The sequence below is a fragment of the Scophthalmus maximus genome, chromosome 17, assembly GCF_022379125.1.
Source record: "Scophthalmus maximus strain ysfricsl-2021 chromosome 17, ASM2237912v1, whole genome shotgun sequence".
NCBI lineage: Eukaryota > Metazoa > Chordata > Actinopteri > Pleuronectiformes > Scophthalmidae > Scophthalmus > Scophthalmus maximus.
This window is the reverse complement of record NC_061531.1, coordinates 13,313,332-13,336,911: the sequence shown is the minus strand read 5'-3', so window position 1 is coordinate 13,336,911 and position 23,580 is coordinate 13,313,332. Positions and strand designations below refer to the sequence as shown.

General features: G+C 40.6%; 1 protein-coding gene across 4 annotated transcripts in view; it reads right to left on the bottom strand.

Moving 5' to 3' along the window:
• LOC118288238 (G-protein coupled receptor 183-like) overlaps positions 1–23,580 on the bottom strand; it is a 42,314-nt gene that overhangs the window by 12,012 nt on the left and 6,722 nt on the right. For 2 of the 4 annotated variants that reach the window (XR_007029917.1, XR_007029916.1), the window contains exons 2-5: positions 20,691–20,743; positions 19,442–19,550; positions 7,500–7,561; positions 6,618–6,815 (exon numbers count right to left, since the gene is read on the bottom strand). Coding sequence is in view for 1 of the 4 variants with exons in the window: in XM_047328372.1 (XP_047184328.1) it covers positions 194–1,086; positions 6,618–6,693 (969 nt within the window). In the remaining 3 variants the exon portion in view is untranslated. Of the gene's footprint in view, positions 1–4; positions 1,087–6,617; positions 6,816–7,499; positions 7,562–18,221; positions 19,551–20,690; positions 20,744–23,580 lie in introns of those variants that run through there. The other 2 variants (XM_047328372.1, XR_007029918.1) reach the window with 2 other exon arrangements.

Genomic DNA, 23,580 nt, shown 5'->3' with positions numbered 1-23,580 from the left:
TTGTTTTTCCACTTGTTTTGTCATCATTTAATCATATTTTAAGATACATTTATGTGTTATTTTCTGCCAACAAACCTATCATGCATATAACTGAAATAAAATCAGTGACCAAGACATGCATGAATTCACAGTTAGATTTATAGCGCTGAACTGACAAATGTACATGAATACGTCTGATATTCGAATATAAATCTCAAGTATTTTGCGCCGGCGGGGCTTTAGTATTTTCTTCAGCGGCACAGGGGCAACACTTCTTGACGCAGCCGTCCGAGAGGAACTGCGCCTTCTCCAGACGACACAGATAAACAAGTGGCTGGATGGTGCTGCTGACGTTGAGGAAGGCGAAGCCCACGGGCTGCACGTAGCAGCGGAACACATCAGGGGAGTAGAAGTCTTCGAAGGGGAACAGTGCGACAGGTGGCAGGTAGTTAAACACAATGATGCAAAGGATAGAGAGCACCATCTTAAAGGCTTTCCTCTTCATGGGGTGCATTTCGTCTTTCCCTGCACCGCGGGACCTTTTCAGGACCCACAGGATGCTCATGTTACACACAACCATCCAGGTAAAGGTCGCCAGGACCTCACCCGTGAACACCTTCTCAAAGTTGGGGAGGCCTCCCACTGTCTTGGCCGCTGAATAGGCGAAGGTGAGGCAGAGGACCAGAACTGAGAGGCTTAGCCTGTACTTGATGTGTTTGAGCTGCCCAAACTGAATCGGAAAGACCACAGCCACAAAGCGATCCAGGCAGATGCAGGAGAGGAACAACGGGCCGCTGGTGTCTTTCACACCGTAGGAGAACTTCAGGGCGGACCACACCCCTTTGCTGTGCCAGAGGTAAAGGTTGAGGAAGCTGAGTGGGGGCATGGCACTGAAGTAGACATCCATTGCGGCCAGGCAGCCCAGGAATATGTCTGAGGTGGAGGGCTCTTTGCGGTTGCGGATGAGGATTGCGATGACAAGTACGTTGGCGGGGAACCCCAAGAACACGTTGATGCACTGCAGGGTCAGGTCAAAGAGAATGCCCTCCACCTGGTGATCGCACCCGTCAAACACGCTGAAGGGTTTCACTGTGGCATTGATGTCCCCTGTGGCATTGACAAGGAGTTGAGTCGGGACAGTGGTCATGTTGAGTGGTGAAGACACATTTCTCTCCATGTTTCTACACCTGCAAAAACCAGGACTGTGATGGGAGAAGGACAACAAGACTTATTTACCGTCTTCTGGGCAGCACTAATTCACTCTACGGCAACAGTTTCCCATTAGAGCCATGTGTTTATTAAGGGGATTTATCCTTCATCTTGTTTTGTCATACAGTTTCGCTCGTGTGTCGAAAGACTGTTGTTCATTAAAAATTATTGTTTTAAATCTGTTGAGAAGTTCATTCCCAGTGGGAGTTAAACTAGCTGCAGAGTAAAGCGAGATATTTCCCAGAGAGCAAAGACGTATTACAAACACCGCCAGGGCTTCTCCTCAGGCAGTTACCTTGTAATTGTGTCTGTGTGGACTCTCCTCTGGGAATCGTGGCTGCCTGCATTCGGGGACACCTAACTCACTTAAGGGACCCGAGATAAAAGCCCCACCCTTGCACAGCAGGGTATAAAGGGCTGCTGTTCCCAAATTAAAATGACAAAAGTTCCTATTCTGCACATAGACAATTGCTTAAGACTATTGTTAGTAAGAGCAGTGGAAATTTTGGTAATTTCCCCCGGAGCTCCTAAAAGCCTGCGTCTGACATTTAGATATACCTAAAGCTGATTTCTTACCAGAAAACGGAAGATAACCTGGACAATAAATGTCATAATGGCTTGATTGATGGCATAATAACTGAAGTCAGACATGAAGCAAACCGTCATAGGTGTCCTGGGCCTCGTCTCTGTCTCTGACCATTTACGGGAGGACCGCAAGTTTGAAGATGTTCTTTTTTCTTCTTTTTTAAAAAAATCTTTTGCTGTTTTTCTAATAAAAGGTCCTGAATGTCAAGTTCTGTTCTGGGCTCTGGGACTATTTACAGCTGCTCTGAGTCAGGCTGATTTGCGCGACCTCTTTGAAAATGCGAGCGTGCTCACATGCGGTACACCTGAGCCCCCCCTCCAGTGAACGGACTGTTGAAGCCAGAGGCTGTGATCGTTCCTTCTACAACCATCAAGGGGCCTATTCTGGTTAAATGTGGACCTTTGTTCCCTTCGCTCCCTGGGTGGATGGTGTTTCTCGTCTACCTCGGCTGTCTACTCCACCTCAGGCCACACACGCACACACACACACACACACACACACACACTCCTCCTGTGGGACTAATCACACTGACGGAGGAGTGAAGCTCATTGCCAAAGATGCTTATCCCCTTAATCATTTGTTTTTTTCTGAGGACATGGACTGAAAATAGAGTAAACAAAACAGAATATTTTAGACAGTATTTTTGACAGTTTTGAAACATTTGTATTCTACTCTGAAAAAAAGACTTTTCTCAACTTGTTACTTGATATTTGTTATATTTCATTAAACACTAAGTGGAGAATGTCATGGCAGCTTCAACTGATTAATCACAGTAAATATATATAAAACAATTATTTTACAATCAATTATATTAGCTGCTTACTGCCTGTTGTCATATTGTCTGTTTTATAAAATGATATGCATTTGGCATGTTTTAAATCATTCAGCAGTTTGGTTTATGATAAGAATAAACAATGAATCACTGTCTTTGCAGCTTTGGTAAAATACATCAAGTTACAGTACAGATGTTTTCACTCTGTTTAAAAAACAAAACAGTTTATTGCTAAAATATTATAAATAAACTCGTAATACTTATTGATTTCCTATTGAAAATACTGAAATTACAGGTGATGGTGTAGAAAACTCAATTGATCCTCATCCACAAATTGTGTTTTTTGTTTTAGTTTTTTAAAGCTGACATTACTCTAATATTATTAATCTTATAGAATACAATCAAACTCATGCCATTTAAATTGAGCTGAATGACGGGCTCAATAACAAATTTACCAAAATCGAATGAAATCTAAAAAACCCAATGTATTGTTTTTTTACTCACCGGTGCGGAATATTTTGTCTGCGTTGTGTAGTTAGCACGATGCAGCGTGTGTCAAACACCAGTGCGGATTTTGGGGATTTAATTTATAAGTTCTGTGAATTTGACGCTGATCAAGAGAGGAGGATCTCCTGGAGTATTTGATACCATGTGAGTAGAGTCTTCCAATCGAAGACGCTTTATTAAGACACCTCCGTGTTTCTTCGGCAGCACTGTATTGAGTGACAGGAGGTACGTCTGGGGAGCTGATACTGGAGGTCTGGTTTTGAACTGTGCCAGAGGTAATTGAAGCCACTGTTTCATTCCCTTGTCTCATGGGTTGTCAAGTCTTTTCATGTGGATTCAGGAGCATATACTGTATGTTATCCTTACTCCAACCCTTCTCCTGTTACCGGAGACACTGAGCTTACGTACACAAGTACAATATCAACAGCCAAGCGCGATTGTCACTATAGTCTCCAAGCTCTTTAAAAAAAATAAAAAATAATGAAATCCCTGCAACTCAAGGAAAAGTGCCCTTGCTCTGTCTCACGTCTCATGTCAGTGCAGCAAGTGAAGACTCCCTCTGAAGTGTTCATCACTTCACAACTGGATTTGGGGAGAAAAGATGCAGTTTGTAAGTGAGTACAGCCGTGTGTGTGAGTATGCGTTTTGCATGTATTGGAATAGAGAGTTTCACAGTGGTTGGTTGACTTTGAGCTTCTGTTCTGTTCCCATCTGAACACAAAGACAAAACCCCCATCGAGCCGTCGTCTTTCTGACGTGTAAATCACCAGCGAGAGAGAGAGAGAGAGAGAGAGCGAGAGGGAGAGACTGGAAACAACAGGGTGGTGTTGATGTGGTTGTTTCATCTCTTTGCAGTGTAGGGGGCAGTAGTAGTCTGCGCTTCATGTTCAACATTTGACAGGGACAGCAGAGTCTCACTAAGAGTACCTTGTAACACGTGATGTTTACATTATAATAAATTCTCCAGGTCACCCTGACATCTGCTAGGTTCACTTTCTCCCTTTTTCCAGCTTCTAGAATGAAACATGTCACCATGTTTCACATATGTATTTTGTTTTAAAAGCCTTACAGTTTGTCGCAGTCGTGGAAGTTACAGATACAAACAAGTACTGAGCTTGGGGGCATTCTTGTCTCTATGTAGCAGCTGCAGTTATGTATATATCACACTATTTTCTACTATATTAGTTATCCACGTTGAACATACAACATCCAACACAGTTTGGAGTGAAACTAGCATATACAGTGGAGAATGTGTTTATGAGGAATCAAAATTAAAACACACAAAATGTATGAAATGTAATCTGGGACACATTTACTTTGATCTAACAGTATTGGGATTACAGCAAGAACAATCTATTTACATGGAAAAAAGTCACCGGAAAACCTGACATATTCTGGGCTGCTTCAATGGATCATATAATTAAATCGTAGTTGAGTCACATCTTATATAAACACATATCGCTGCTAGTAAAATGTCTCCCTCTTTCTTTTATAGCCAGCTTTTCTGTCCCAAATACACTAATGTTACAGCAGCAGGCAGTGAATGTATCAGCCAGGATTATGCATTACCATATTTCCCTGTAGGGGGTCAAGATGCCAAAACCCAAATTATAATATGAGTCGTTACTGACACTGTGCAGAAAACCACCCGCACACACTGGACAACCAGATAGTGAATTATACCCTGCGCACCAGCATAGCCAGAAGCAGGTTATTGTTTTCTGTGTGTGTGTGTGTGTGCGTGCGCATGGGTAACATATAGATGACTAACTTTTGGAGCTAAGCAAAGGTCAAGGTCAAATTTGAGAGGGAAAATAGATTTTCAAAGATATCTAGGGAAATAATAAGGCTTGAGAGACAATGTGAAGCTTACACTGATCAGAATAATTCTCCCTGTCATGTGAAAAGCGATTTTATGACGAAGTGACAAAAAGCATTTTGAAAAGAACTCAACAACCCTCGTATAGACTGTTGTTGAATGTTCTTTTTTTGACCTTGTGACATTGAAACGGAATGTTATGATGGAACTGCTGCATCTATTTTTTTGCAGTTATTTGTTTTAAACTTGGTGACCTTTGATCTGTGTTAGATGAATCCTGGCATACCACATTCACAAAACTATAACAGCAGTCGAGCGGACAAGTTCTCATAGTCTCAGCACCTCTGTCCTGGCACAGCAACCCGGACTTGGACCTGGACCAGCTCGGGCCACATGGTCTTCCAAAATGTCCAGCTCAGTATGAGAAGCATGAATATTTAAGATGCGCAACAATGGCCACTCGTCACCAGCAGCGTTGAGGGAAAAGAATGAGGCGAGCGGTCTCGGACAAAGTAGACACCATTGAGAAGCTACTGACTTTGTTTCACTGACAACACGGAGGAGCGTTGTATTTGTCTGTGGCATTTAGGTGGAGTCTCCTCCACACACCCACTGGATCTAATTAACCAAAGCGACAGAGCTAATTTTCTTTTTACAAAATTGAGAAAATGATCCACTTAGGTCTCATTGACCTGTCTTGGGTGGTTTATTTTTGTCTGAGGTTTTATCCTCCTCTCTTTGCCTAATGAAAACACCTTTCGGAATAACGCACAGTTTTATGGTGATGACTCATTTTACCCAATTTCCTTAGATTTCAGTGACTCAGTTCAACACTTGATGTGCCCTAAATCACTTCCATCATGACGGTCAACAAGCTTGTTTGGATGCTTTAATAGTTCATAAAATTACAGAAGCATTTTTAGCACACAGGTCTACAGATTCAATATTCTATTTCCCAAATATATTACCCAGCTACTGAATTGATTTTCCTTAACTCCTGCACTCTGACTGTTTGAAATAGGCTGCTGACGTTATCACTAAAACAGTGATCTTTAATTAGGACCGGGCACTTAACGGCGTGAGGACTCTATAACGTTCCTGTTATTTTCCATCTTTTAATGCGATCTTGGGAGCCGAAAAATGCTCGGAAACTCAAAATGTTGCACACATATCTTGTCTATAGTGAAAAATTTAAAAAGCGGAGAAAAAATAAAGTTTTATAAATCAAAGCCCCCTCATTTAAAATTACTCTTGATGTCTATTGGGCCAGGCTTTTCAAAAAGCCTCTTTAATTAACTCTATATATTCGACCTGTTTCATTTGATAACCATAAATTGATTGCGCTGTCATTTACTTTTTTTGGAAATGTTTGAGTTTCACTTTGCCAAAAACCAATGAAAACAAATGTTCACGTTTCCAAATATTCATATGTTGTGATTGTATTAAAAAATACATATAACTGTTTTCATCCTTACAGGTGAATCTGTGTTGATTCAGTGATTAAAGTGTCATAAATGACAACAAAGGTTTGCATTGTCATTAAGACTGCTCAGGGGTCATGGCTGCGTCCTGGCTATAATCAGAATTACACTGTTTGTACATGTATTTGGTTTTTTGTTGTCTCCTTGTTGCAGAAAGACCAAAGTTGAGCCAGAAGGCATGTCACAAGTGACATGTCTTTCCAGTCCAAACTGTATGTGTACCTTTCTTGAATGAAATGTAAACTTCTTAAGACTTTAACTTACTGAAACAGTACGATGTTTTGTGTCCAGGATCTGGCTCTTGCACCTTCATATTCCCTTCCGGAGCATTTTGGTGCATCGGTCGTCACCTGAGAGCGTTGCTAGGAAGCGATTCTACTTCAGTCTCGACAGTTCCGGTTTTCCTCAACGTTGGACCGCTTCATCATCACTGCTCCTCTGGTGAGTCCACTACATATACCACTGATAAAAAGAACCAAGAGGAAGTCACATACCAACACCTGTCTTTGGAAATTCCTTTTCATGTTACCATCCATGCAGCCATAACACAATATCAAAGCAATTCGTGAATCTCCACATAAATGCACTGGGATGAAATGAAACACAGATTCACACTTCAATTATTCACATTCACCGTGTGGCACAATACCTGTCAGGAACTGTACGACAATATATATGAATATGGTTGTCGGCAAAAACGAGGTTAATAAAATCAGGTCCTGTGAAAAAAGTGTCTTTAAAATTAGTTTCAGCTAATAAATCATCGTCAAGTCTTGCACCAAGGAAATATAGCTTTTAATACTTGGCCTTCTTCTTCGCCCTCTAGGAGAAACAGTGTTTATAAGTACTGTTTATTTGTTTGTATTTATGCAGAAGTTTGAGCATATGGGCAGCTATGGCGAAGGAGGTAGAGCAGGTCTTCCACTAATTGGGAGGTTGGTGATTCAAACCCTGGCTCTTCCAGTATCTGGGCAACACACTGATCTTCCAAATTCTGAGAAAATAGATGTGATGCGTGGTTCAGCAGCTGTGTTTGGGTTTGTGGCTTCTTACTATTCATTATTTTTTCACAATATTACATTTTAGTGCACAAATTATCATGCTCAGCCTTAAAGGACACCTGATATTATTCCGTTGGTTACTTACTGCCAATATCGATGTCAGTATTTGAGTGATGACGGCCGTCTCTGGGGGTCTTGATCCTCTGTCTGTGTTGTAAAAAATACAGATTAACTTTCTTAATGTAGTCCCATCTGTTGAATGGCAGATCACACTGACAAGAGATTAATGTGTATGGGAAAGGATTTATGTAAATCAGCTCTTTTGATAGATGATATGACATTGCTGGTACGGCGCGGGACTCTGATATGAGTTGTTGGTTACGTAACGCTGTTACACCTGCGCAAAGTCAGGGAATGGCGAGACAGTTCTGATCAGTGGTTGTCTTTTTTTTTGTTTGTTTTTTGTATTCAGCACTTTATCAGAAACTATCACAGACCCTATGTTTGTTTCTGGGGGGAGAAAAGAGGAAAACGACTTGTTAATGGACAGACTCAATATCTTGGAACAGTGCTGACAACAAAAACAGTATCTGAGATTTCAAAAAAGGAATAATTCTCATACCAGATGTTGGGAAGGCTCACATCTGAACACAGGGAAAAAATAATTTATAGCTTTGACTTAGCCAGGCAGGATGCTCACTGTGTATACATACATTTCATTTCAACCAAGCCCCTCCCTTGAAAACATTTCATTCTCACTGAGGGTCTTATCACATGCTGCACATTTCTCTCCCTCTCTCTGTGAAACATGGCCTGCTAATGCAAGACCAGAGAGAGTGTTGACAACTGTTTGATGAAAAGCACGGAATGTTCATACAGAGCCATTAAGCAGAAGGTTTCTCTTTCTCCGTTAAAATAGAAAACTGATAACATGCTTGCCTCTTAATGGAAAGTCAACACCAAAGTTAATTGTTACCTTTGTAATGTCACAGTGTGGATCCATTAAACTCTTAGTATTAGCATTACATAAGGTCTGATCAGCTCTCGTCTGGAAATGGATTAGAATAGCTTTAATATCCAAGACTTTAATTTTTATTCCTTGAATCGGGATGAGGTACTGTAATGCACCTCTTTAAGCAACTGTATACATATTGATTGACTGATAGAACTGTCCAACCCAGAGTGAGTTCACACACACAAGGACTATCAATCTCGAGTTTCTTTTTTAATTTGAAATCCTTTGCAGCCTTTAAATGAAAACATATGCTGAAAAGAATTCATATTGAGAGTATGGGCCTTTTAATCGCATCCATATTAGGAACTTTCTGGGTCACAGAATTTATTATAAAATCAGTGAGGATGTTAAAGCAGGATTGGTATTTCCAACATTGTTTGCATACAGCTGTTAACAATTCAATTGCAATGAAGATTAATTTTATGTCTTTACGTTTCCACATTCGAATGTGTGTGTGATATGAGTCAGTGTGTAAGCAAACATCCCAGTGAGTCACGTGTTGCATTAATTTGATTTACTGAAGTGGACATTTTCAAACTAAATGCATTCCAGACACAAAGCACATATTTTTTATGTATATGTACAGCTGGTATTTCTTTTCCAAGCAGATTGGTGTATTGGCTGCTGCGCATTGCTGTCCGTTGCGCTCTCTGCCGGGGGGCCACTACTTCTCACAGTCTGACCTCGAATGCAGCAGCATCATCATACTGTGGGGCAGTGGAGAGGGGTGTCTTTCTACCACCCCCCTGCAGCCAGCTGAGGAAATCCCTTCTCCTGTAGCTGGTGTTCTTTCATCCTTCCTGCTGCTTCACTTAAGTCCTCCCTCACTCAGTTTTCCCTCCTGGACTAGCTGCAGGATAGATGGTCGGGCTGCGATATCCATTTTTCTTCTAGCTAAAGTATTAAATATATGGGCACTTTATCATCCCTCAACAATATTCTTCTTTTAGAATAATTCAGCCGCAAACAACGTGTTCTCATCTCTATCTATCTCAGCAACTATCAGCTCAATAGCTAGATAGTTACACCGGATGAAATCTGCTAACAACAGTTAATGTTTCAGCCAACAAAGGTCTAGAATTATGCCTCCTTATCAGTCTATTATTAAATTATTATGTTTTAAAATCAAGCATCGTATTTTACAAAAAGCCCTCAGGCCTTTGATCATTGTAATTGTAAACTGCAGGACAGTTTTTTGGGGGCAGTTACAAGATCATTGAGGTCCACTCCCATTGTCTCTTCCAGAGGCTAGAACCTCGCCCTTATCCCCCAAGTGTATATGAACTGTCTCTGCGCTTAAGATCATTGTACTTTTCCTTCTTAGTAACCATGTCTGCAAAACGTTTTAAATTAGCTCATTAGAACCGAATGTGTGGAACAGCGGAGCCACAAATCCATATGAAATCGTAAAAAAATTATAATTAACAAGAAAATTTGCAGTTTCCGGGTTGATCGCTTGACAACAGCAATTATGTCTCTCTTCCTCTCTCATAAGGCATTTTGTTTGTTTTCTCAGTGGGTGGCAACAGCGCTGATCTCCTTGGTTTGGACCCAGGACAAAGTCGAGAGACTGAGCGATGGTTTCACATTATGGAAAAGTTTGTGGGATGGACCCTGGGAGCCAGGCTTTTCTCCTGAGGTTTGACTGTGGATTTAAGCCCACATGCCTCTGTGCTCCAGCCCCAGGCCCTTTGCAGCCAGAGCAGTAATCTTCACACAGACAGGAGCTAAAGCCAAGTGGGAGGTGGTCCCAAAGACATTTAACTATGACAGTGAGTCTCATGACAGGCAGACCAGAGCAGCAGTCAAAAAAATCACAGCTGTTATTTTTCTTTCTATCCTGCGAAAAAAAAAAAAAAATCACTGGATTTTTCGATACACATATTGTACAAATCATGTATGTATATGTTGTACATATGAATGTCAATGCTGTCCTTTGAACCATGGGGAATATGGCATTTATCTTTGTGTTGCCTAATTGAATTTGAATTTCTGTAATTGTGAAGCAGAGCTACCAAGCCCTTTCAATCTACGGTGCGTGAGTGGCTAGTTGCACAGAGAGCAGAGACAGGCTGCTTCTCGCTGTTACCGCTGTTGATGATGATGATGATGATGATGATGAAGATATAAAATGCAGGAAGCTGCAGGTTTTGTTCTCACTGATAACACTCGGTTAATTAGTTTAGGATATTTGATGAACATTTTTTTTTTGTAGAGATTCATTTTTTTGGAGGGGGGGGGGGGGGGGGTCAAAAGACTCATGATAAAGGATATAAGCCAACTGTGGTTCTGTCATGCAGCCTCCTCAGAAAGGTCAGACATGATTCCTACATAAAAAAAACAACAAACAACAACAGTGTGATGATCAAGGTCCACTTTCCCTGTCAGAGCAATTCAGTGGTTGCTTTAATTTCAGTCCACTTGGTTCGCTCAACAGGAAGTTATGTTACAGAACAAAAACGATGGCTGCACTGTGGGGGTTTGCATTCATCACGATCCCTAATAACATCAGTGGACATAGAGAAGCTATTAGTGGACCACGGTAATCATATTGCTTATCAACCTGATATAGCCAGACACTGAGTCAGTGATACTGAACCCGGTTGCCTTTGATTTTCTAATAATAGAGGCACGACTATGACGATTGAGAGAACTTAAAACTAAACGACCCTTTACTTTAATGGTCTAATTAACTTGTTTTTCTAAAAATATATCTTGAGTGTCTTGAGGTTATGAAAAAACAGCAAAGTTCACTAGCGCAGCTCCTTTTGAAGGAGGACACTCGAGGTTTATCTTGCACTTTTTCATTCTCTCTTGTTTTTCCTCAGGCGATGCCATTATATAAAGATTCACATTAAAGCCGCAACAAATCACATGGATTTACTCAGCTGTCTTGAAAAGGCAGTGGGCAAGATAATTACCCGGAATTCAGAGTACATTGTGTGCACTGCTGTAATGCTACGTAATGTAGAGAACGTTTGTCCTGTTACGTTTTGGTTTGGATTTACTCTGTGAAAAACAGTGAAAGAAAAATATGACAGCTGCTGCTTCATTTGCACAATTAAACACTTAGACATTATGAATGAGAAGTGTTAATGACCCTGACAACTTTACAGTCTCAAACACGTTCTTGCACTTGAATGGCTTGCAGATGTCCGACACTGGCATCCAGCAATTTTTTTTGCTGTTGTCATATTCCGGAGACAGCAGCAGGAAAAAGAAATATTGTGCCCTTGGCTTTAAATCGAATTAATCTGACCATGTTAGAAAAACAATTCAACGCTGTTGAACTGGGAGCGATTTTGATAATTGATGGGGCACGATCTCATTACTCATTAAGTGTGGAGGCTGTCGGGTTTGTTCCAGTAGCTGGTTGCTGTGGAGAGAGCGGAGGCATCAGCGCTCAACCTTCGTCCAACTGGCAGCTACTTGGCGATGTCGTCGTAGCAGTTTCCTCTTTCAGCACATATAGGTTCCTATGTCAATGATGAGAGGGCTGACTATTTGTATACATATGTTTTTACATATTAAAAAAAATCTTCTACTGTTGGCAAAAATATTTTACAATTCTTTTCCAAAGCCTTCTATAGCTCGTTAGACTAATGCGTGGGTTTTTCCTCCCTTCCACGCAGCAGGCATTCCACTTGATGCCAGCGTGAAAAGAACCTTTCACAGACTTGAAATTTGAAAGACAGTCCATCAGAGTGAATAATAATAAGTGAATTAATCTGAGGCCTTTTTTTGTATCCAATTATTCATTGGAAAATGTCATAGGCATCTAAGCTTTTCAGCACATGCGCCGCTTGAAAGCCTGTGTTCATCAAGTTCCCCTTTTTAGTTATATAAAAAATATGATGTGTGAAAATGAATATCTGTCCATTTATATCACACTGGTTACTTCCACATTTACATCATTAATTTGGATTTCTTATAAACAGATTTATTGTTATACATAAGGAGCCCAACATGGTAATCTACTCAAGGACTTGATAGATCTCTGATTTGAGCCCTGATCACTGTTTCTTGTCATAATTCCTCAATGTTAGCTTATAAAAAAATGAGACATTTTGAGGAACCTCGGAAGAATGAGATCATTCCTGTGTTTTTCCTCTTTATTCGCAGATGCATGGGGCCATTTTTATCGGAGCACAGTGCCACAGACTAACAAAATTAAATTTCTGTATATTTCAGCTACGGTACCAAATCTATTAAATCTGAATGACTTTTACGTTGATGGTAACATGTCTCGTGCTCTCTAAACTGGCTAATGTATCTTTGTGAGACATGCAATGAGTTAAATGAAAAAAAACGCAGCAATGTTCGCCTTCACTTAGCTTGTATTTGTTCTAAACTGCCCTGACATTTAGTCCAAATTGATCTCTAAATAAAGTCACATTTTCTAGCCTCATGCCTGCCTCCAACCCTGTGTTATGTTTTGCATGAATGTGCCTGAGGACAGTTCTTTATCCATTAACACATAAGAACAATCAAATATTGTTTGGTTGCCACATTATAAAACAATTGCTTTCATTTCCTTTCTTATATATGTTCTGCCCCTGTGTCCAAATTGACTTGATTTAAAATAAACAGTAGATTCACCCGTGATTGCATATTTCACATGGTAGAAATAGCACCCAACATTATAGCCGGAACGTTCTTTTGGACAGAAGCTGCTGATTTCTTTAAGCTTGTCATTACAAATCTAATATGCCTCCTCTATTAAACAGCGGAAGAACAGAGTTAGTGGGATATTGTTTTGCTCACACCTTGGCCCCTGAGAAAGAAGCAATCCCAAAGGGAGGCGGATGTGAGTTATTAGCAGGGCCATGTTCCACCGACGGGGGACCGAACGTTTTCTGGTTGCAATGTGACGGGTCAAAAGGTCTCGACACTGTATTCTGAGAGACACGCTGTCAGTTTGACTTGTTTTCATACAACAGTCAAGTACAGTTGTACATTTACTCTTCTACTCCACAGCCTTTTAGAATAAATATTACATCCTTAACATCACTACATTGATATGATCTGGTTACTTTTCAGATTAAGATAAGCTTGTTAAATAGAATGCAATACATATTTAGAGTTTACAACTTGTCCCCAATCTTTTTGGCTTGGCCTTTTGTGTTTATTAATTCTTTGATTTCTTTGATTATACCCTTCCTTGTGGGTCTCGGCCTCAGTGAGTTTCTGTCTTGTGATCCCAATTGTGTCTTTGGTTCCTGCCTTATTTTGACATCTACTTCCTTTCCTCCTGTAGCTCGTTGTCATTTTCAATCCAGAGTGGATTACATCCGTTCAATTTGCAAGTCTGTTTTTGTTTTTCCTTGAATTAAATCTACCTTTTCTTGCATCTGCATTCGGCTCCTGCATTGCTGAGTGTGACACAATTACCTCTTTTCCCGTGGTGTATAATTAACTGAAGTGGTATTTTGGCTCTTTTAAAACGTAATGTAAACTACCACCACTTATGTGCATGACTTCAAGTAAAATAAAGATGTGTTTTATACATTTGCATGTCGTAGCTGGACTGATTTAGCACCATGTTTGGTTTACAATTAAACACCGGGGACTCTTTTGATAGTATAACTAATGATGTGCACTTTGTGTTGCGTTGCGGCCAGATGTAGCCAAACAAGGTGAAGGAATGTGGCGTATACGATGTGGTATTTCCCCACCGTGGGATCTCGAGGACAGTCATTCACAAGAGGGAGTGGTTGGAATGGAGGACATGATTGCCATGGCTGCTGAACATCGGCCTCTCTCGTCACTGCAATTATTTGCATTTCAGGTCACGCAGTTCTCGGATGCAAAAGTGTCAGGGGGGAAAGAATGAAACAGGTAAATGGTCCCGGAAAATGGCACTTGAGAGATATGATGGGGCCTGAATGGGAACACTGCCGATGCTTACCAGGTATAGCCGGGGGAACGTGATTAGTAACGTCTCGCAAGCTAATAAGGTGGAGATATAAACACTGGAACCCACATTCTGTCTGTGGGCAGCATCTGATACAGCTTCAGGGCCCCCAGTGAAAACCCTGCCTCGTCATCACAGAGATGGGACCGTTAATCCTACTCTGCAGAGGACCAAATGACTTAAAAGGCTCTAATTGATTAATTATCCCTGCTGACATTCACTCTCTCAAAAGACATTCAAACAATGATGAGTAGAAATAACATAAACATGAACAAGAGCTCTTTGCTCCACGACCTCAGGGCATACAGCTAGAACAAACCAGTTCACACTGAGTATGTGAGAATGGGTGGCAGGTTGTTAACTCTTGGCAAACTTTTACCAGCTTCCAGCGCTGGATAATGATTCCCTGCAGGCACCACAACTCCTCTGCAGTTTTTGTGGTTACAGTAAGAAGAGGACCAGGCAGAGACACGTGTGGGCAGGAAATATGTTTCCTCACACATCCGCTTACTTGCCAATGGATCATTCAAACACATCATAAACTGGTCTGCTGTACATGCTGATTGCCCCTTTACAGGGTGATTCTGCTTTAATGACAATTGTTTCCTTCCAAGGTAGATTTTTGATTGATCACATATTGCAATGATTATGAAAAATTTGAATGTGCAGATGGAATATTGGTGAGAAATAAGATACTGGATTGAAGACATTTTTTTAAAAGAGTTTGGGTAATGAAAATACTCTCTTTTTTTCTGACTCAGAGTGGTATTACCGTTGCAACTCTCCCTTCTGTATGACAATTATGAAGTTACCACTGACTAATCATAGCTTAGCATGAAGAACTTTGCTTTTACACATTCATATTGCTGAGGCCCATCTGGTCTACACCCAACGCTTCCCTTCAGTGCCATTCAGTGAATAATTTGGCACTTATGTGGTCTGCTCCTGTTTGCCAGATCTGTGCCACGAGCAAGCCATAGCAATGCTGCATGTCAGCCAAGAACGAACCAAATAAAAAACAGAACTGGCCCAAATCTTGCCAAGAGCACTGCATCTTGTCCACAGAACGGCCCACATTGGTTTTGGGATATTTGGGACACCTTTTCAGTTTTACATGTGGGCCACTTCAGGCTCACTTGTATTTTGTCTAGGCCAGAGGAAGGCCAGTAGTGCCGCATCATTGACTGAAGTGGATCACATCAATATGCTATCTGGGGGAGCTTTTTTATTTAATTCTATATGCTAAGCTAACCAAACCAGCCTCCTTCATATTAACCACAAAGATAAAAGTGGTATTGATCTTCACATCAAACTCTCTGAGAGAAAGCGAATAGACAAATCATCAATTCACTCTTCCTTTAACTATGGATACAGAATACGGATCATTTGCTTGAAGCCTTTTGAATGAATTCATTCGATCAGCTTTGTAGATTTCAGCTCCACAAATTATCTTGAGACGCTTCATCTCTAAACCAAGGCTGATGTGAATTCTAAAACAAAGCAATTACACAGTCTGCACAAAACCTTGCGTTTTTTCTACTATATGTTCATAAATGCAATTAAATGTGCACTTCCACATGCAAATCACACATATTCATGCATCACTTTGGGCAAAAGCACTTTTCAAGCGCACTGCTTTAGATTGGATGAACGGGAAGGGGCCAACATCTTTCTGCAAATGATTCTGCCGCCCTCACTCACTGCCCTGCTGCTGTTTTCAGTGTCTCTCGTGTGCCAGTTTTGTTTTTAATGGCCGCTTGACAGCACAGCACCTCACACTGTCGACCACAGCGGAGCGAAAAAGATTAATTACATCTTAAAATCACCTTTCTCACCCCCCTATTGCCCCAAAACCAGTTGACATTCACGGTGTTGAAGGAAAACAAAGTGAAAACATGCATAATCAAACAGAGACTTCAGCTGACAGAGAAATCATCTCGTCAGGGATAATGCCTATGTGCCACGGCACGATCTGCACTGTTGACACTGGAGCAATGGAGGGAAAAACAGAGCTTGAGCATCCTTCTAAATCACAAAGTAGGAAGAAGATTCTGAGGGTCTGAATCAGAGGTATGAGGGTTGCAGAAAGTACCATAGTTGACCTCTATATAATGAAATGCAGACGAGTAAGCCTGAGTTGTTCTGCAGATATTTATGGAAAAAAACTAAAGGGTCACTGAAGTTGCAGACTCATTTCTGAGCCATGTTGTAGAAGGTAATTTACAATGTATTGCTTTTGTGTAATTATGTACTTTGTACATAAGGTATAATTGTTTTCAAATGATGTAACTGTGTATAAATTATTTTGATATATTAAAAAAAAACGAGAGACACTAAAATACCTAAATACAGCTGATATACTGTTTAAATATAGACTTTCCACTGAAAAGTTAAAATAGTAAATGTCAGGTGCTGGCAACAATGCTTTAACGTCTAATAACAGATAGTAAAAAGCTCTTTTAAAAAAATGTTATCTGCAGGTGTTTTTATTTTCTTTAAAACTAAAAACGCCAAAGTGCTCAAAACACGTAGCTGCACTTTGAAGCTCCGTTTCATCTTATTCTTAAAAAGGTATAAAATATAATTAATTCCAGAAGTCCTTCCTGTATTACTTAAAAACTCAAATTGCAGCTTCATTTGTTGGCAAACAAAGTTCTTTCATTACAAAAAAAATAAAATTGCAATTATTTAAACTTCAGGCCATGGCTAATATGAATATATTTATTCATATATTTTAATGTCTATAATGACATCTTGGTCCAGGCTCCGTCAACGAACCAACATCTAAGGCAGCCTCTAATGTAAAAAGGAAACAAGTGTGAATCTCTGCTACAACTAGGCCAAAGTAAGAGTCAAATTCTATCACAATCTTCTGAAATAATATCTCTTTGGTAATTGTTGAAAAAATAGCTTATATTACTTGTGTTTTTTTCCCGTGCCACTCATTAGTGACGGCTGTGTGGCTCTGTGAAGACGGGCGGCCCTGTGGCCTCGGGTGTCTCTGTCCCCAATGATGATGTAACGTGGCTATAAATTAGGAGCTCATTTTACAACTGGGTCTAATTTAAAGTGACTCAGAGCCGACCATGTAGGATCATGCCTGTAAGGTTAACACGTTAGACCTGAATATGAGATTCATCGGTCCTGTGGATTTTACAACGTGGTTCTGCATGCTTGGTGTGTGTTAATGTTATGTGCCTTTCTGATGTGTCCGTGCTAGTTTGACTGCCAACATCATGTAACCCCCGACTCCTAGAAATGGAATTTAAATCTGCAGCAAATAAGAGTTGGAGGAAGTGGCCAGGGTTTCTCAATGGATAGAGCAGGAACACATATACTAGGTTTATGCCTCGACGCAGAGGTCTAGGGTTCGGATCCGACCTGTGACGGCTTCCTGCATGTCTTCTCCCTTTTCTCACCTAGCTGTCCTGTCAAATTAAAGGTGGAGAAAGAACAAAAAAATAATCTAAAAAAAAGAAAAGAGTTGTAGGAAACTTAATAATGTTATTTATCAACATAATGAGGAAACTCATAAATTGTTAATTTAATCACTGAAACAAATATGGCAAGTTGTAAACTTTTTGTACTGCACATCTATTGCAGTTTTCAATCTTTCAGTATAATATTCACTCATAGCTAATTAAGCATGATTAAACGTATTTATCATCCATTATAGGCGCTTACCAAAAAAAAATCACAGGTCAATATGACAGATACGGTGAAGTTAGGACTTCAGATTCAACCGCAGAATGTAATGTAATAATGTAATAATATAAAACAAACTCAGTTAACAGATCTTTTTGAAAGGAGCCATATGGGAAGTCAGATCATCAGACTGTTGGTTCGACAGTGAGGTGAGTAGTCAGGTGTTGCAATTCCCCTCAAACTGCTCCTCAAACAGCGACTGATCTGGAAGACAAACTAGACAAATTGAAACGAGACAAATTGAGGCTCAGTCTGTTCAGTGTCTGGATTAATTGCATCTATAACGTTTCACTAACGTTCATAAAAGTGCCTAAAAACATAACGACTGACCCGATAGACTTTAGTGACGCTGGTGACCCAGTGACCTTTGATAAAGCACCACGTTAAGCAGAAGCCCAATTTAAAAATCAAGATAATAGCGATACTGTTTGTCCGGAAGCTTTTCGGTACTCTGGTACTGACCCAATTATGTACCGGTAACAAAAAGTACCGGTACTCCGTACCCATCCTAAACCTGAACACACAAAAACACAGATGTGATTTGTTCTCGGCCTGTTTGTGGTGAGATGAAAGACGTTCAAGCAATGGATTGGCACAAACAGATTCATCCCCGACGGGAGCTGTTTGCATGACATCCTCTTCTCTTCTCTCTGGTCTCGGCTGATGGACGTCGTCCTTCCTTTCCTTTTTCCGCTCCACACTTCTTGGCCTGCTCACCCAATTCCACTCAATCTGCTGTGAGGTGTGCATCACACCGTTTCCCGTTCCAGTGCTGATTTATTGCAACCTGCCATTCCAAACACAACTCCCTGCCTCTTGCTCTCCGCTCATCCCGTTCCCATCACCACATCACTCCCACGTGCTTCGCAAAAAACTCCACGCTGGAGAGTCGGGCTTTCACAGCTGTGAAGTATTTTGACGTCAGTTTCAAGTTCGGTCATGTGGAATATAGAAACCACAGAGTCAGAGGAAATGGCTCTTTTGTCAGGATGAGGGTTCTTGGGAACTGACACTGTCAAGCAGATTAGAAGCTGCAGTGACAGTGAGAAAAGATGCAGAGACTTGGACAGAAATAGAAACTTGGACACATCAATGGGTTTTTCCAGTTATGTAATCGGACACACTGTGATATTCTTTCAATATAAACTGTATATATGTATTGTACACCAAACTTTATTTATATACTACATATCTGCTACTATTATAATCTACTTTATGATGTTTGTTGCAGAAAAAAATTGGTGTTTTTTGCTTGATGAAGTTGAACATGGAAAGATCGTCCTTGTCACGGTTCTGCCCCAATCATGGACTCTTTGGTTTCTTTCTGAAGTTTCTATCCCTTGTATTGTTGGTTCCCATTTTATTTTGACACTCAAATTCTTTTCCTTTCCACCTGTGTCTTGTTCATTGTCACTTTCCTTTTCCTTGTGATTGTCTGCACCTGTCCTTTCACCTGTGTTCACGTATCCCTGCCTCCCTTCTGTGTTTCCCTTTGTCCTGGGTAAGTTCGTCTGCTCAGCTCCCGTGTTGTCTCCTGTTATGGTCCATTGGATCGGTATATCCTATGCAAAGGCAGAGAGTACTCAGTTCACTTTGCAAAAGGATAACAAATTTCCCTGTTCTAGTTTAAGTGGAAATATACAACTTTTTAATTTAAACTTATGTGCAGTCCAGACTCTGTAAACAACATCGTCTGCACAATCTTTGTATCTCCTATCCAGTTACTTTGCTGATCATGGCACAAAAAAAGTCACGAAGAGCAGGAAGTTGACACTCTATGCCTTGATGTGAATAATACTGAAGATTTACGGAGAGCACAACGGGGAGGGCTGATTTCGCAAAACTGAGGATTCGTCTCAGAACAGCACAAATGCATTCGCATGAAAACCTGTGTCTGGCGTAATACCGCTAATCTCTCCTATCTGTCCTGTGCAGAAAATGTAACGCTCATCACACCCAGCAAGGTTCCTCTGACATTCCAACATCAGAAAGAGCCATTTAAGGACAGATTATATTTAAAACATATTAGGCTATACCACTCTTAATCGCAAATTAGAATAATTTGCCATCTGTTTGCTGTGCTTGATGTTTTTTTTTTCAAATCACCTAATAAGGCAGGAAGACAGACCTAATGAGCAATGCAAGCAGGCGTAGAAGGCAGTATTGAATATTTTCAGACATACAGCATCAACGATTGTCCTTCCTTTACATGATAATGTTTTCTGTACCATGCAAGGTTTCCTCCTTGAGGGGAACAAATAAATGTTGTTGATGATAATGACGTAGTAGGGGAAAGGTGCAAATTATGAATTTGACGAAAAAAACGTTTTACATGTTTCTTATGTAGGCCCATTCTGGTAATATTAAGGACATTCTGATCCCTGGCAACCCGACACCACCAACCTATATACACATCCACCTCCTACACTCATTATTAGAATAATTCCTTGAATTACAATTAAGCCTTCTAAGGCTTTAGTCTTTCGTGCTATGTAGTTTTTTTAGTAAATGAAAACTGTTAATGGCTCATGTCCATGAGCCATATCTGTAAGCCGTAACTCTAATTGCACTAGACTGTGTTAATGGTACATTTGGGATCATTGAGCACATTTAACAGCAAGACTCCCTGAAGTCATTTTGAAGAGTAATTAGCAACAGTCTGTCAATGTTTAACAGCTGAACTCTGACACAGATACACTTACTTTTCTCCACGTTAGGTTCTCGGCTGCTCAGTCTGCTGATGCGCCTGGCCCTCCTAGAGTTATTTTCAATCAGGCACAAACAAGCAGGCCCCTTAATTGTTCTGATTTTAACAAATCTGTCATTTAAATGTTGGCAATACACGTTTGCTGATATTGAGGTACCAGTACTTTGTTCATAATGTATTCTACTTGTTTTCCACAAAAATATCTGATTTTGCTCGTAGACACTGAAGCATTATTCAACTTTTTTATGGTCATGTTTCACAGGGCGAGGGCGAGTGTTTAACATTTAAGAGAAACCTGGATCTTCCCCGAACCTTGACCAAAGTGCTTTTGTTGCCTAAAGCCAATCAGACACAATATACTCAAGATGAAAATCCCTGGTCTCTGGTCTGGAGATAAAGTCACGCACTTATGCCCACAAGCCATCCAGATCACTTACTCCGGGTTTAAATTCACTCAAAAAAAGAAAAGAAAAGTTTAACATAATCTGCTACAAGGAAGTGATTGGGGGGGTGGGATTATAATCCATTAACAAACTGTAATTTCCGGGAATTGGGACTGAAAATTGGTTATAAAAATGCTCTCGATGGCTGTGGACCAAAAAGGGAAGTTCTTCTCACTGGTTAAGTGATCCATGTCAGACAAGTACACATAAATATAATGTCTTCCAAGTTATGACTGAGCAATCGCTCTTTGGGGGAAGGATTTAGTGAATGGTCAAATTTGATGATGCTTTGCCTTAAAGGAAGTAGTGAGCGAGCAGAAAAGGAAGACGTACAGATGTTGCAGGCGCCTCAGGCGGTTTGCTGAAGCGGGTTTATGAATTATTTTCATCCTTCACTAGTCTTTGTGTTCACTTACTTTCATTTTATGGATATTTGAGTTGAGTGAGGTGAGCAGAGCCAATGTCTGTTGGCTGTTTTTCAAAAAGCATTTTCTTTTAAATATCACACTTCTAAGAAGTTGGCCAGCAGGGACGTGAAGCTCCTTCCACTGTGTTTAAATTCAATCAGCGCGGCAAAGAACTTTCATCCTCCCGAGGCAAACTGGTCGCTGCACAAAATGATCGTGTGATTGAGCGAGAGGGAGGATCCGAGTCTACTGTCTACTGCATATGTCTTGGGATGCTCTGTCACCTCTCAACAGTGCAGATTGGTAACACTTGGCCTGATGGCAGAACATTAATGCCATACATCCATAAAGGGCTCGGGCTACCCAAAGATAACCGAGTGACGGAAGGCATAAATAGTGACCTGATTCTGTCTACAATCAAGTGGCCTGACTGCATCGTATCTGAGCATTTCCATTACGGTGGTCCTGGTTCCCATGGCCCTTTAGAGTGCTGGGTTATGAAAGCCTCCATCACAGCAGGGACCTCTTTAGAACTCACTGAAACTCTAGTCAGTGGACGTTCAATCAGATTCTAAATGCAAGCATTAAGGAGCCTGCTAAGATTGATTCTATTGCTAATTTCTCAATGTAATTCAACCTGCTCATTTTTCGTTTGTAGCAGCTCCAAGATGAAAATGGAGTCAGCACATGAATTATTTTTTTTAAGTAATCTTTTTCTTTTCTTTGACCAACTGTTTGATTTTGAGCCTCATGACAGAACATGCTCTGATTAAATGCGACAATAAGTGAGTGATATAAACACAATGTAGTTTGACACGTTCAAACCTGTTTTCTGGGGATTTGTTGAAAATGCCTTGCAGAATCGAGTCACGTGAAATCTGAAAGAGTTGTTGGTATAGTGACAAACCTACAAAGAATATGTCAACGCATCAGTTCCCTTCACTGTTCTGGTTCACTGTCTTCCCTCGCGTCCAACTTCCCAGAGCCCAAGATGCCTCATGTGACAAAAGAAAAGCAGCAAATCTTAACAATTTTTTGATCAAATGACAATTTTTCTGTTGATCTACCAATTTATTAAGCAACTAACTGTCTCAGCTCTACTTACAATCATCATGGACTCCAAAGAAATGCAAATGTTGCTTCTTAAAGCAGGTTTGGGTCAGCGGGGACACCAATAGTATAAGATTGACATTATTTAAGAGTGCACATGTTTTCTAGAGTGGACTCTTTCATTAAAATAAACAGTCCCCTTCTTGGTCTTAAACCGTCAAACTGAACTTGAAAGTAATAAACACAGTCTCCGGTTGTCTGCAATAGTTCACTACAGCAACATTTAGCTATTCACCACAAAGGACAGTCAAGTGAATTGATAATCCTCTTTTTGTTGAGATACACTATGATTCATTTATGTTCTTGACAAAAGCTCGGGTTTGCTTTTGTGCTGCATGTCCAAGTAGATACTGATGTATGACGGTGTAAAGGCATGGCGTGAAGTAACAAATGAGAAACTGTCACTGGAGATAAAGTATGCTTTGCTCATTCATTGCCAAGGTGCCCAGGACTTGCCTGTTGATGATTGATGAACTCCTAAAAGCCATCACAACAACTGCTCTGAAGGTCCACTGGCACTGTGAGAGCTCCACCGAGTATATAAATGGATGTGTGGTTGGAATGAAAGTTGTAATCAACAAGGTGATTATGTAAGACGAAACTTGATGTCCATTTTAACCACTATACCCCTTCAACAGATGCTGCTCAATTTTTTCCCCCCTCCCATCAAACATTTTGCTTTCTGGCTGCAGGCACATTGGTTTTACTTTTGCACCAGGATTCTGCTCGTTTGGCTTCCCTGGATTCGACTTTCACAGAGATGACAATCACTGATGAGGCAGACATGAGGCTCAATAAGAAGGGACATTGTGCTCGGGATATGCTGTAAGAGATGGCTCATGGCCGTGGACATCCAGTAACACATCTTTGACTCTCTCTTCTTGTTGAGCAGTAATGTCTGCCTCATGAGTGATCACCATCTCTG